The sequence below is a fragment of the Portunus trituberculatus genome, chromosome 40 (assembly GCF_017591435.1).
Source record: "Portunus trituberculatus isolate SZX2019 chromosome 40, ASM1759143v1, whole genome shotgun sequence".
Classification (NCBI taxonomy): domain Eukaryota; kingdom Metazoa; phylum Arthropoda; class Malacostraca; order Decapoda; family Portunidae; genus Portunus; species Portunus trituberculatus.
Genome location: NC_059294.1, coordinates 3,316,061 through 3,329,594, shown reverse-complemented (window position 1 = coordinate 3,329,594; position 13,534 = coordinate 3,316,061). Strand labels below are relative to the sequence as shown.

Sequence of the window (13,534 nt, the reverse complement as noted above, 5' to 3'; positions counted from 1 at the left end):
AAAAGAGAGAAAAGAGGTTGGGAGGGTCTGGTGATGGTGGTGTCAGGAAAGGGGTGGGGAAAGGACGCACTGATGGAAATGGTTGTAGATGGAGGCTCAAAATTTAGTCTTTATGGGGTTCAACCTGAGCACTAGTTGGATAGGAGGCACAAGCCAGTAATGAATATGTACGTACCTACATATATGGAGTACGAATGAAAAAAAAAAAGGTTTTACTGCAGCAGATCGAACAACTTTTGCTAAGATTTTTTTTTATTAAAATTCTTTTATTCGTTTCTTTCACAGCTCTATGACAACACACACACACACACACACACACACACACACACACACACACACACACACACAAAGCAAAGACAACAACAAAAATAACAACAGAAAGCAATCCAAATAGTTGATCAGATAAAAGATTGAGTTGATAAATAAAAGAGAATTCCTACTGATAAGTGGCTCAGAAGTTACAAAGGATAGTTAGTGATAGTTTTAGATTGGTAACGTGAAAATTCAGGAGGCCTCCCTCTCTTGATCATGATTACAACAGAAATGCAAAAGAATCATAAAATATTTAATGTCGCACTTTTATTATGAAAGAATTAGACCTAATGTAGCGACAAAATGGTAAGCATAACTGATTTTGTGTTGCATGTGGGTTGATTAATTAAGAGATTAAATGTGAAAAAGCAAGATGAAAGAAGAGAAAAGGAAGGAAGAGGTAAAGAAAAGCACACCTGTGTGGGTAGTGTTAGTATGGGAAGCAGTGCCTAGCAGGATAAATTGCTATAAGCGATCCTATAGATGTGATCTCTGCTCATTCTGCTTGACAGCTGTTTGGGATGTTATGTTGTAGGATCCCAATGCTACCAGGATAACCCAGGTGTAACTTCGAGCCCTCTGTCGTCCGTCTGGGAAACTACTACCAGCTGGGGATGAGCCCTGCCTGGGATTGTTGCGCTCCGCTCTGCTTGCCGCTAGGAGCCTCTAAGCGAGCCTCACCGAGGCTGCCTCAGTCCTCACTCCCTCAGTGCTCTGGGACGCTGTGTCCAGTGAAGACGTATATACTTACGCTGCGCTGTTCTCGCTCACGCTGTACTGACACTTTGTTTAGTGAAGTATATTTACCTTATGGTATATGTCTACCGAGTGCTGTGAGCCTTGTGTCATGTGTGAACCTATACAGTGAAGGATTGGCGTTAAAACCGAGGAGGAGGCAGAGGGAAAATATTCGGGGGCAGCGTGCAAGCGTCCAGTTCGTTTCGGCAGACCCTGGCACATAACTGTCATACACAACACGTTATACTCTGTGATGGGTCTCTGTGGTGTGTAAAGAGTTTGTTTATTTGTGTTTATGATACTTGTTTATGTGGATCTCCTCTGCTCTTCGTGAAATGGCAATGGAGATGAAAACGTTTTGAATTCTTCCCTCGGGGTATGCTGTCTTCCGATGTGCTGGTGCTGGTTTGTATGGAAAGTGGAGGGGCATAACACTGTTTTCCCGTTATGCTTACTGGTAGGTGGGACTGCGAAGTAATTCATGGGCGAGGTAAGGGAAAGAGTGAGGCGAAGGGATACAACAGCAGCAAAACCTGGCTTAGGCAGCAGAATAAATATAAATAGTTTGGGCCTTTGGCAGGCGTAGAGTGACCTGGCTGGGATTGCTGTACCTCAGGCAACAGTGCGCACACAGCTGACCACCTCAGGTGTATTGTGATGTGTTACGCACTAAGTTTTCTACAGGAGGATTTGTAAGTCAACGAATATCTTCATGTAATATTGATAAATAATGATGACAATCTCACTTTACTTGACACTCATGGTTAAAGAAGTGCCAACAGAGATAACCTTTCTTTCATTTTATACTACCCCGACATGAGGCCTCACAACCCTGGCCACTCCTGTAAACGCTCCTCTTTGTATTGTTAAGTACACACACACACACACACACACACATGGCAAGTTTCTCCTGCGCCGCCTAAAATAACGGAGGAAGTTGGCATGGGTCGCCATCGCACAATCAACAAGTCTGCTACTTTTGCCGTCCGCTTCCCAGACAACACTTGTTATTCTTTTGTCTTACCGAAATTTTTTTTCTCCCTTATCATTGTGAGCTTAAATCCAGCTTTTAAAGTTTGGTTCTTTAAAGATTAACGAATCTTTCTGAATGGTATGCAGAATCACGCTCAGGTAAATTCAATGCAGTGATGGCTGACAATAGTGACAAACTGCCGTCAGTAGGCTACATAATCGAGATTTATATTTCAAAGCAACATTGATTTGTGAAGGGAGAAGTAGGGACCGGTGGGACGAGTAAACTAAGAGCTTCAACCGTCAAGCATGGGTTTCATGTTTTTTGGAGTAACTGGCAGATAAATGAAGGGATAGTGGGAAGGTGTGTGGCGGGGCGCGTTGTGCTGTAGAAGTCATAAACGTGGTGGGAGAGACGCAAACCAACCGGCTGCTCCCGTCATGAACGATGGAACGTGTTGTGGAATAAATAGCTTATCTCTGAATGCTAGTAAACTGTTATATGTCAGATTGAGCCTCACATCCAGCAAATTGTCACTAAGTCAAGCTTCCAGGAGGACCGTAGCGGGAACTTTAGACCCACTTGCAAATTGTTTCTGGTTGAGCCGCAGCCATTCACTGAGTTCAGTTGTTTCCGCAGTGTTAATTGTTGTGACTGCAGTGTAGTGAAATTCAATGTACATAATTCTGTCATCGGATGTATAAGAGCTAGCAGTTACAATTGCCCGCGAGCGTGCAAAGCAGGAGTTGAGGTCATGGCTTCAAACATGCAGGGATTTTATTCTGCCTCATGTGCTGATTTCGAGAATTGTGGAATTGTCGTAGGTCTCTCTCTCTCTCTCTCTCTCTCTCTCTCTCTCTCTCTCTCTCTCTCTCTCTCTCTTTGTCAATCTTCTTGATAAACCACAAACGCTGGTTGAGGTTAAAAGAAAAAAAAAGAATGAGGTGTATTGTCCATTTAACGAATATATTTATGTATTATTTATATATTTTATTATACTGGTTAAGAAAGCGTGACAGTGACTCGGAAATTAGCTGATAATGGAGAGACTCATAATGTATAGAAATGGGACGTTAGCGTTACACCTTTGAACCAGATGAATTAAATAGTTTATAGATATTAGGAGGAAATTGAGACGCCGTGCTGCGGGAAGGTGTCAGCATAAAGAGGGGACACTGAAATATGCGACATTGAGGAACCGAGGAGGAAATAAAGAGCCGAGAAATAGTTTCGTAAAATTGTGTCAATATTGGCCAAACATTCTAGGTTAGTATTGCCTACCTAAATATTTGCGTTCAAGTCTCGGAGCTTTTTACTGATAAGTTTATTGTAGTTGTCAGGGACACAAGAGGCGTTTTTAAGACTAGCAACGAGTGTCCTTATGTGAAACACTATTTATGATCTTTGTTCTGGCCCTCCGTAAAGAAGAAAAACAAAAATGCGGATACCAGTGTATCAATATTACTACCTCTGATTATGACTACGGTGCAGTAATGTCTAGGATCAAGTTTTACCGTATCAAGCAAACATCAATATGTGGACTTCCTCACCTGCAAACTGGGTTCGTTTTGTGGCCCTGAATTTTTGCACTCCCTCTTTCCCTTCCCTCCCAATCACTACCCTGAGAAAAGACGAGCCCGGAACAACTTTATTAAACAATATCATGTGTAATGAAGATTCAGCTGCACGGAAAGGGACAGACGTTGCTGTGCTGTAACTGGCTTTGGTCCCATGATGTGCTGTATTGAGTTTTTTTTTTTCCCCATTGTGAGGGACATTGGATTAAGGCGTCATCGTGGCGTAATCACATCTAGCTGGTGATTATTGAGTGGGTAATGTTTTAGGTGAGCTGGCGGCCTGCAGTTTCCCACCAGTCGATGGACGTGCCAGATAACAATGGATTGATGCGTCTTGGTTTGGTTCGTCTTTCCATCATTATTATGGTATTCACATGTTTTACTTACTAGCATACACACACACACACACACACACACACACACACACACACACACACACACACACACACACACACACCATAAAAGACATATTGACTCGTTACCCTGATGGACACGTGCAGCACCCCAATAGTCCGCTGCCTGAAAACTGAACAACAGCTGTGCACAGTTGGTTAGGCTTAACTCCCTGTGGTGAAAAGTGTATTTACATTTTATAACGGGCCCACCCTGTAAATATTGGAGTGGTACGTACCGTTGCTGTTATCATCGAGATAGATATTGCGGTATTGTATTGCTCAGCTGAAAGTAGATTAGCGCTGGCTGAGCTGGAAGTCGATGAGAGTCGCCACAATATTCATTACGGTTAACGAAAGGTATGTGGCTTTAAAAACGTGCCTCATATTCGTCTCTTCCCTCTTGGTTTGTAGGAAATAAGTGGATATGAAACTTCTGATAGGCGTTGGTCATTTATGTACCTATGTTTTTCTTAATAAACTGAACACCGTATTTAGGGTAGAAGTTTCCAAGGGATGATGGCTACTTATTACCTTTTGCGGGATTCAGACTTAAGTTCAGTAAGGAGATAGCTTTCACACCTAAGGGCGCAGCGTCACAGGTCACGCCAGTGTTGAAAATGTGGGACTAATACTGTAGATAACTGATGTAGGGGAGGGACTGGCGCGTCACTCACCAAGCAGCGTGTGGCCCGGTGTGCAGGGCATGAACAAGATTTTTTTTTCTTTTTTTTTTAATTATACATGAATGCACGCCCACCATACTTCAAAGGGCGGTAAAAATGATTATCAAGGAGCTACTTGTTTCTTGGGTTACGTTTGGCTGCTGTTTTTCACGTACCTGGTGTTGTTTTTCCAGTGTATGTTCGGGTTTAGTTTCAAGTACCCATCACAATACGATGTGGGCGATGTTGAAAGCACAGAGTGCATGAAGGGAATCACAAGGATAGGTGGGAGGCGCGTGGGAGCGGCCGGCGTGGAGAGCAGCAGGGTGCAGGCTCTGCTGGCCGTTACCGATCAATATATCCCTGAAAACACCACATTCCCTCTTCGTGGATGTTGATTGTATTATCTGGGTCCCATTCCTCCTTGCGAGGACACCCTGTTCATTGTCAGTACCCGGCGGGGGAGGGGGGCTGTGTTCCTTCCTGATTACCCTGACTGTGCACTACATAGGCCAGTGGGGGCTACGAAGTGGCCCACAAAGTGGTTTTTTTTTCACAATTTTGACAAGACTATGACACACACACACACACACACACACACACACACACACACACACACACACATATATATATATATATATATATATATATATATATATATATATATATATATATATATATATATATTTGTGTGTCAAAGATTGTATAAGGATATTTATTAATCATGTAATGAAGCTTTGATAGAATGGTCCGAAACTAAACCCATTTTCACTATTCATTGCGAGTTGACAGTCGGTGGTGTGATGATAACAGTTGTACTTCAACCCACAAGAAAAGTTCACTGATCAGAAAAGTTTTGGATGCAAGTCGTCGTTAGATAAGTGTGGTGAAACTCACAGATTATCCAGTTAGAACTCTTGAAAGGCTGGGTTGATTTTGTGTAAAATAACGAAGCATTATCTAATTTGCATGATATAGAGTAGCATTTAACACTACTTACATGAAAGCCATAATACCTATGTAGGTAATGTTCGTGCATCGTAATTTCCCTTCCTTTTCGCCTCGTATTTTTCTGCCCATCCAGTGAAAGGTGTCGCAGTGCGTGGCGCAGTGGCTGGGTGTGTCTATTGTTCACCTCACCTTGATATTAGAGCAGCGAGGTTCACGACGGACTTGTTGCAAGGGACAAGAGCGTTAAGTTTACAGACAATACTTTGATATGGGATAGAGTCTGACGTCACACGGAACACTTGTTTGTCAGCTGTTTTTATTAGCTATTTATGATTTTGTGACGCAAATAGAGAGTTTTTGTCGGGCGACCTTAGCAACACAGCCTGCACAAGGAGGGCAGCTGACCTTGGTGGTGGTGGGAGGAAGGGAAGGAGAAAGGCAAGGATACTCACCTTCATCTTAGGAGCATCAACTGAGCATGGCAGCTTGTGGAGTAGTGGCTTTTCTGCAGGATGTCTGGTGTTGGGCAGGACCAGTGTGGAGTAGATGGTGAGGTGTGTTCTGTCTCACCTGTGGCTTTGTGTACTTATTTATTCATATCTCTCTCTCTCTCTCTCTCTCTCTCTCTCTCTCTCTCTCTCTCTCTCTCTCTCTCTCTCTCTCTCTTCATGCACACTTAATATCTTTTGAGCACGCTACCTATTAATTATTATTCAGTTTTCGATAAGGACATATTTCCACCTTCACTAGTTACTTTCTCCTTTGGACCTAAGTTTTGGCCGGTGCCGAAATCAAAGCTGTAACTTTCTCTTTCTCTCTCCGATAAACTACTTTTGGTGTGATTTAGTTTCGCCCTCCTTTTTTTTTCTTTATTTTTTTCCCTTTTATGTTGTATTTTTCCTCTACCGTACACTTTTTCCTATTTTTTTTATTGAGGGTGCAAGTGAATTAATGAGATAATCTCTTTCTTCCGTCTTTTTTCCTGATTAACCTTCACTCACTTCCTGTTTAGACTCTCTCATCTATTTTTTTAATGTCACCTAGGAATCTAACTTCCTGAGATAAGCCACTAATTAGCACGGCCAGGTAACGCTATACTCACCTGTCGCATCCACGTCTCTCACACCGCAATTTGAGTTTTACGTCGCACCTTCGTGGCGGGCGGAGCTAAACTGTGTGAATTGCATCATGGAGGGGATATTTGGACAGTGTAGGTAATCAAAGGTGGATTAGAAGTGGAACGATTTCGATTTTAGTCAACCGTGGTACAGTGGGACCATGCGTGCTTTGGGGTCTGAGGGGTCTCCAAGTGCATGGGTTCGAATCCTGTCCACGATCCGAGTGTAGGTTGGGCTTCCTCACTCGAGGTAATGGTTTCCTAGCGGGTGGGCTTTGAGATAGGAGGTTCCCCCAAAAAAGTATCCCCTTTAGCCCATAGATTCCTGTGAAAACCCCACATGGTATAAAGAAAATTAAAAGTGAAGTGAAAGAGTAATGTGTTTGGAAGGTATTTACGTCGTCTCTCTCTGAATTTACCTTTCATATTTGTCTTAGCGTCGTGTTCTCAGTTATGGCAATTTTTAACGTCATATTTATTTATTCCACATTGCCTTGACCTTGGCGCTTTACTTAGGACGGAGGTGATACACGCTTTCTTTCCTTTTCATCACACCTCGGCACAGTCTTCTCTCTCCTTCCTTGGGGCCACCAGACTCTCCCCGCCAGGTACACACAGCGTTGTTTACACAGGCCGGCTGGGGAAAAGGGAGGTGGATGGTTAGGTTTGTACAAAGGGTAAGAGGAATAGAGGGCACTGTGAGAGGCAAAGGATGAAGGAAGAAAGACGTTCTATGCGAGATGATAGGAAGGTAAGAGGTGAGAGGAGGAATGTGAGAGCCAAACATGTTGGGAAGTTGAATTGATACGTAGCAAGATAGCGAAGACACACTACTGTGATGAGAATAAGTGGTATAGGATATGATAGCGACAAGAAATTATTCCATCGTTCACGTTAACACAGCTCTAACACGTCACTGATGCTCGTGAGAAGTCAGTAACAGACAGTCATAAGGTGTCGATTAAACGTTGAATGAACTTGCGAACTTTCCATCCCCGCTGGTTATTGTGGCGAGGGTGAAAGACCGGAGAGGGAGCCCCGAGCGCTGGTGGGTGGAGGAAGGGGGTAGGGTTGGGGGGGACACGGGAGGGGTTCAGTGTGGCCTCTGACCCCCGGCGTGAGTCGACAGCGGCGGTGGAGAGATGGCCGGAAGTGAACATTGGCCTTCCATTTGACTGCCTCTACTTATTCTTGTTTGTCGGTTGGGATCTGCTGGTCACTGCACACACACACACACACACACACACACACACACACACACACACACACACACACACACACACACACACACACACACACACACACACACTACCCTCGATCTCCCCACACTGGCTACCAGACACCAAGCGGCCCTCGTCAAGATGGGTAGAGAGAGGCCTGCTGCACCACTCACGGCTACGACATCTCCACCCTGACGCGCCCTAGCCAACCCATGCTACACGACACACAAACGTGGTCATGCCACTCAAGGGCCCAAGAACTGACCGTTATCATAATAGTGCTATCCTCTCCATGGTGCGAGCCATATCTCCCTCAATCCCCATATGTATGTACATTTTCAGTATGTATGTACTGCAATTACTAATAAACATTATTATTATTATTATTACACACACACTTTTATCTAATTTTTTGATGATTCAGAGTCAAGAAGCATTGTTTTGACCTGGCAGGATCTGGACCTATCTCTATCTCCCTTCAGATCAGCAGGGATGGTGACTGCGGCCACCTGCTGTGACGAGACTTACCAGTCAGGTCCCCGAGGAAGTTTGGCAGTAGTTAATTAACGAAAGTGAATCGGCTACGTTTGCTGCTGTAAACAAAGGGTTGACTTGTGCAGTGGGTTGCCATTGGAATAAGAGTGAAAAGATCAGGATTAGTAATAGGTAATAAGGATACCATAGTTAATCTAGATTCTAAAGCACTGGACCATATTTTGAAATACTTAGAGATGCATCTCCACTACATTCAAAAGGCTCTGTTTGAAGTTAGACGTCTTTTTTAAAGAGTGGTTTTACGATTCCAGTCGCAGATTAACAAGGAAAAGCACTCTTAACCTCTTCAGTACCATGACGCGTTTCCATATTCATTCTGCTTACTATTTGGTGATTTTATACAGCTTCAGAAATTTATGTGGGAAGGATAAAAATAGTGAAGACTGTAACCATTAATCTTCTCTGACCAGACCTTTCCTAATGTCAATAAAATGATCTAATGATACACAAATCTCAAGGCAAAAATGTATCCCAGTACGGAAGGGGCTACGAACACGGCTAATCATTTCTGCATGTAGCTTTTGAAAACAGTCGTGGTGAGAAGACAGTGCTTCAAATTATGAGACATTGCACACAACACAGATCATAGGAATCATATAAATAGTACCATATAAATTCTTTGAAATATGCGGGACTTAATTTATGTAGTGCAATTTTACATACATGTTATTAGATCACTACATCGGCATTCTATTGGGAATTTGCGTTCTCTGTGGTTTGGCCTCAATTCCTGACGTGTAACGTAAACAAACACTTCTGACCGGTTTTTCAGGAGCGCGCAGTGAGAGTGCTGCTGACCCCGCTGTTGTTTCCTTGACTGTTGAAGTGAATTTTTCATAAACTCTGAAACTAAAGGAAAACGTGGAAACATTCTTGATTTGATGATGCCTCCTCCTCCTCGGTGGTGTGAAGAAACTGAAATGAGCAAGAATTGTGCTGTGTTGTGCTGTGCTGTATATGTTTGTGTGTGTGTGTGTGTGTGTGTGTGTGTGTGTGTGTGTGTGTGTGTGTCATATGGCAAAGCAGACGTGAGATGAGTGTTAGTTAATGTATGTTTCTTCTCCCCTCCCATAAGGTGTCCTTGAAAGCACTCACTCAATACACCTATAGTGATATAATGTCAATGGCGACTCTTGTGACGTAACTGATACCTAGTCCGCCCACCACGACCGCAACTCCGCCCGACCTGTACCGCCCGTCCACCCGCACCGGCCCGCCCACGCATCACCTATGTGCCACAGATAAGGCCTCCTGGCGCTGCTTATCCCTTGGGGCGCGGGATAACTCCGTGCGTGCGTGCGGGAACGGTTGGAGTGCCTTGTATTAAACTCACGGTCGAGGTTGAGTGAGGGTCGTAGGGATCCCAAATGCGGACCAAGATGCGCATGCCGAGCAAGAAACAGTACAACCTGGTGACCAATGATGACTACGACTCCCGCATCCCGCTGCACCCCGAGGAAGCCTTCAACCATGGGATCAAGTTCAACGTCAAGGTCAGTGGCGGTTGCTGTTCCTGTTGTTCTTCTTAAGCCTCCTCATTCAACACTTTTTCTTTCCACGCCTCGCTTCCTTTCTTGTTGCGCTTTGGTGTCCTCGCTGTCTTGTTCCTGCCTCCTCAGCTGCTGCCCTTCTTTCATATTCCGATTTACGCTTCGGTTTCCTTCTCGTGTGTATGTGTGTGTGTGTGTGTTTTGCTTCTTATTTACTATTTGGTCACACTTTTATGGCCAGAATATTTAGGTGTTTCGTAAAACGTCTCTCTCTCTCTCTCTCTCTCTCTCTCTCTCTCTCTCTCTCTCTCTCTCTCTCTCTCTCTCTCTCTCTCTCTCTCTCTCAAAAGTTGCCGTGTATGACTTCCTTCAATTTACTACGTGTGATTTCTGACTGTAGGAGCTCCCAGCGTCCTTCCTGCAGTGGTACGTAAGTGGGTGTATGTATTATTGCTTGTATTGACCTTGTATGGCTCATGTCTTGTTACCTATGTGGATCAAGGTGGGGCTGATTGAGCTCACCTTGACTTGGGTGTGGGGTCCTCGTCTCGGCGGAGTCTTCTTTTAAATGCTCAGCGGGGAAATACAAATGTTTGCTCTTTTGCCTAATAGACGAGGCCGCCCCATCAATATATGAACGTGTTTATACTCCCAACACGACCACCACCAAAACCACCGTCACTGCTGTCACTACCACCACCACCGCCACCACCACCAATAATACCTTCACCATCTATGCTTATTGGGTCACCGTATTAACTACTAATTCATTATGAAAATTAGGTGTTAAAATTCAGTTTCAAGGCATTAAGTGATGTCATTATTGTATTTTTTCCCGATCTTTACTTGTCTTGCCTCTTCATTTTGTCATTTTGCCGGACCGCCTCGCCTCGTGTTATGTGAGCAGCGGTGGTGATTTTGTTGAACACAGCTGGACTGGCTGGTTGTGGGTGAAAGATGGTTTGGGTTATGTAACTCTAATATTGGTAGAGCTATGAAATTTCCTTGTTTATCTTTTTCTTTTCGTGTTCTCGCAGTAGAGATTAACCTTGCCATCACGTCACTGAGGATTATCACGCTACCTCATCCGAAAAAAAAAGGAAAATTTTTTCACGGATTTTCGTAACTTTATTTTCCTCCCTGTGCAGTCTTGCTATTAAAGTCGATGGTGGCAGCACGGTTCACCAGCATGCAGTAGCAGGTTGCATACCACGGACAGCCTTGGTCGTTGCTGCACGTGGGGACAATCAATAACTATGTGGAGTCATGTATTATCATCATTGATTCGAGGCCAAGCAGAGCACAACTTTACCCTCACACAACACTCACATATTTAGTGTTGAGCAGAGCAACAACTTTACCCTCACACAACACTCACATATTTAGTGATATCTTCAATTATAAGTCTTCGGATCATTTGACAGTCATTTTATAACCATTAAAAAAACAAAAAACTTGGAAACTGTGAGATTTCAAGCAGTGTAAACGATTTGAGCCTGAATGGGGGAAAAACTTAGGTTACTCAACTTCTGCACCACCTTCCATTGTACTCCACCCTCTCCACTGTAGTTTCCTCCTGCCACCATTCCACTATATTGCACTTGCACCTTCCACCTTCCCCACCCACAGGTTACTAAATTTCCAACCACAAATGTATAACTTTTATCTTTCATTCTAGTCCACCCTCACCTATTGTACTGTTCCCTTACACTGCACCAGGGACCGAGAAACGCTTTACTATTTCACACCGACTATTTATTAAGAGAGACAACCAGCTGGATTTTCAGGAGTATATATATTTTTTCTTTAATAATAAGGTAGAAATCGTATTAATTTGTTAGCAGAACCATGCAAATACTCTTAACCCCTTCAGTACCATGACGTGTTTTCATATCTATTCTGCTTACTATATGGTGATTTTATACAGCTTCAGAAACTTATGTGGAGGATTTAAACAGTGAAAACTCTGGCCTTTAATCTTCTGAACTCCATAGATAAAATCGTTTAGTCATTCCCTCAAAAATGCGTCTCAGTATATCGTCATCTAGAGTCTTTTGAAAGCAGTAGAGGTGAGCTATAGCCGTCTTTCAGGATAAGAGCCCTATAGTCTGTAATATTACACGTAACACTTCCTACACTATGAATACGACAACCCCATACGCTAAGATCATTCACGCCAATTCTCTTCGATAAAAATGAAGAAAAAAAGTACATGAAACCAGTGAAGATTGTGTCTGTACTGATTTTCCTTTGCCTTTTGTGGATTTAGGTTTTTTTTTTCATTGACTCATTAATTGCACTGCTATCATGAGGCGAGTATAGTGGCAGTACTTCATATGTGTCGCTTTACCACCGCCACTGCCGCTGGGCCTCCTGCATGTGGCCGAACACGTGCTGGAGCGTGGTTAAGAGAGAGAGAGAGAGAGAGAGAGAGAGAGAGAGAGAGAGAGTGCTGTAATAATAGAAGATACGCTGTACTTTCGTTTCTCGTTATTTTTAAGTTGGTATTACGGATGTTTTATTTATTGGTTTATTTTGTGTATTTTTTTTTCCGTTCCTATCATCTTTTCTCTTCATTTTTCTTTTCATGTCACTGTTCTCTGTCCTTTCTTCTCTTGTATATCTTGTATCCAATGTAACCATGGAAACAGTAACATATTCTTGGTAATATATATTTTTTCTTCTCTATTCCATCCTTTACTGTGTTGATTACTTTCTTGGCCTGCCGTCTGCTGCGTAGGGATTTGCATTGCTGTTTGATTCAGCTTGCCAATGTAAACAGTTCGCTCTTTAAATATATGTAACAACATTTTGCGTGACAGGATAGCGAGGAAGAATATTTGAAAGCTGACTTACTGGTCTTGTTAATTATATAATGAATTTCCTTGTTTAATTAACATTCAGTCCAACAGGTAGACACACACACACACACACACACACACACACACACACACACACACACACACACACACACACACACACACACACACACACACACACACACACACACACACACACACACACACACACACACACACACACACACACACACACACACACACACACACACACACACACACACACACACACACACACACACACACTAGCTACTATGAATATACGTATACAGTAGGAAAGCTTACCCATTTCAGACGTGCATGCTGCTGTCATCAAGCGAGGGACCAAAATGCTGTGGTGGCTACACGAATATTGTACCAGCACGAAATAATTCAGTAACTTTGCCTTTGCTTTGTCAGGCACGGGGCATGTTTGGGGATGGGGTTTCATTGTTTACAAGATGTGCATCTGTACATCGCAGTAGTTCCTCTTCATAAAAATAGATTGCGCTGTCCTTACATTTACGTTTAAAGTTGAGATGACGTCTGTTATTTTTTCCTCTGGTGTGTTATAGTACATTTAATTCATGATATAATCACTGTTCGATGTTTCTATTTCTTTTCTTAATTTTCAATGCACAGAGAGAAAGACAGACAGACAGCCACAAACAGAACTCAACAAACGAGCCAATAGTTATCCAATCAGC

General features: G+C 43.2%; 1 protein-coding gene across 7 annotated transcripts in view; it reads left to right on the top strand.

Annotated features, from left to right (window-relative positions):
- Nucleotides 1-933: 933 nt before the first annotated feature.
- LOC123516321 (carboxyl-terminal PDZ ligand of neuronal nitric oxide synthase protein-like) overlaps nt 934-13,534 on the top strand; it is a 227,984-nt gene continuing 215,383 nt past the window's right edge. For 2 of the 7 annotated variants that reach the window (XM_045275603.1, XM_045275598.1), the window contains exons 1-2: nt 934-1,086; nt 9,576-9,993. In XM_045275603.1, coding sequence (XP_045131538.1) covers nt 9,868-9,993 — 126 coding nt within the window. In that variant the 5' untranslated portion in view covers nt 934-1,086; nt 9,576-9,867. Of the gene's footprint in view, nt 1,126-1,184; nt 1,317-9,575; nt 9,994-13,534 lie in introns of those variants that run through there. The other 5 variants (XM_045275600.1, XM_045275599.1, XM_045275602.1 and 2 more) reach the window with 5 other exon arrangements.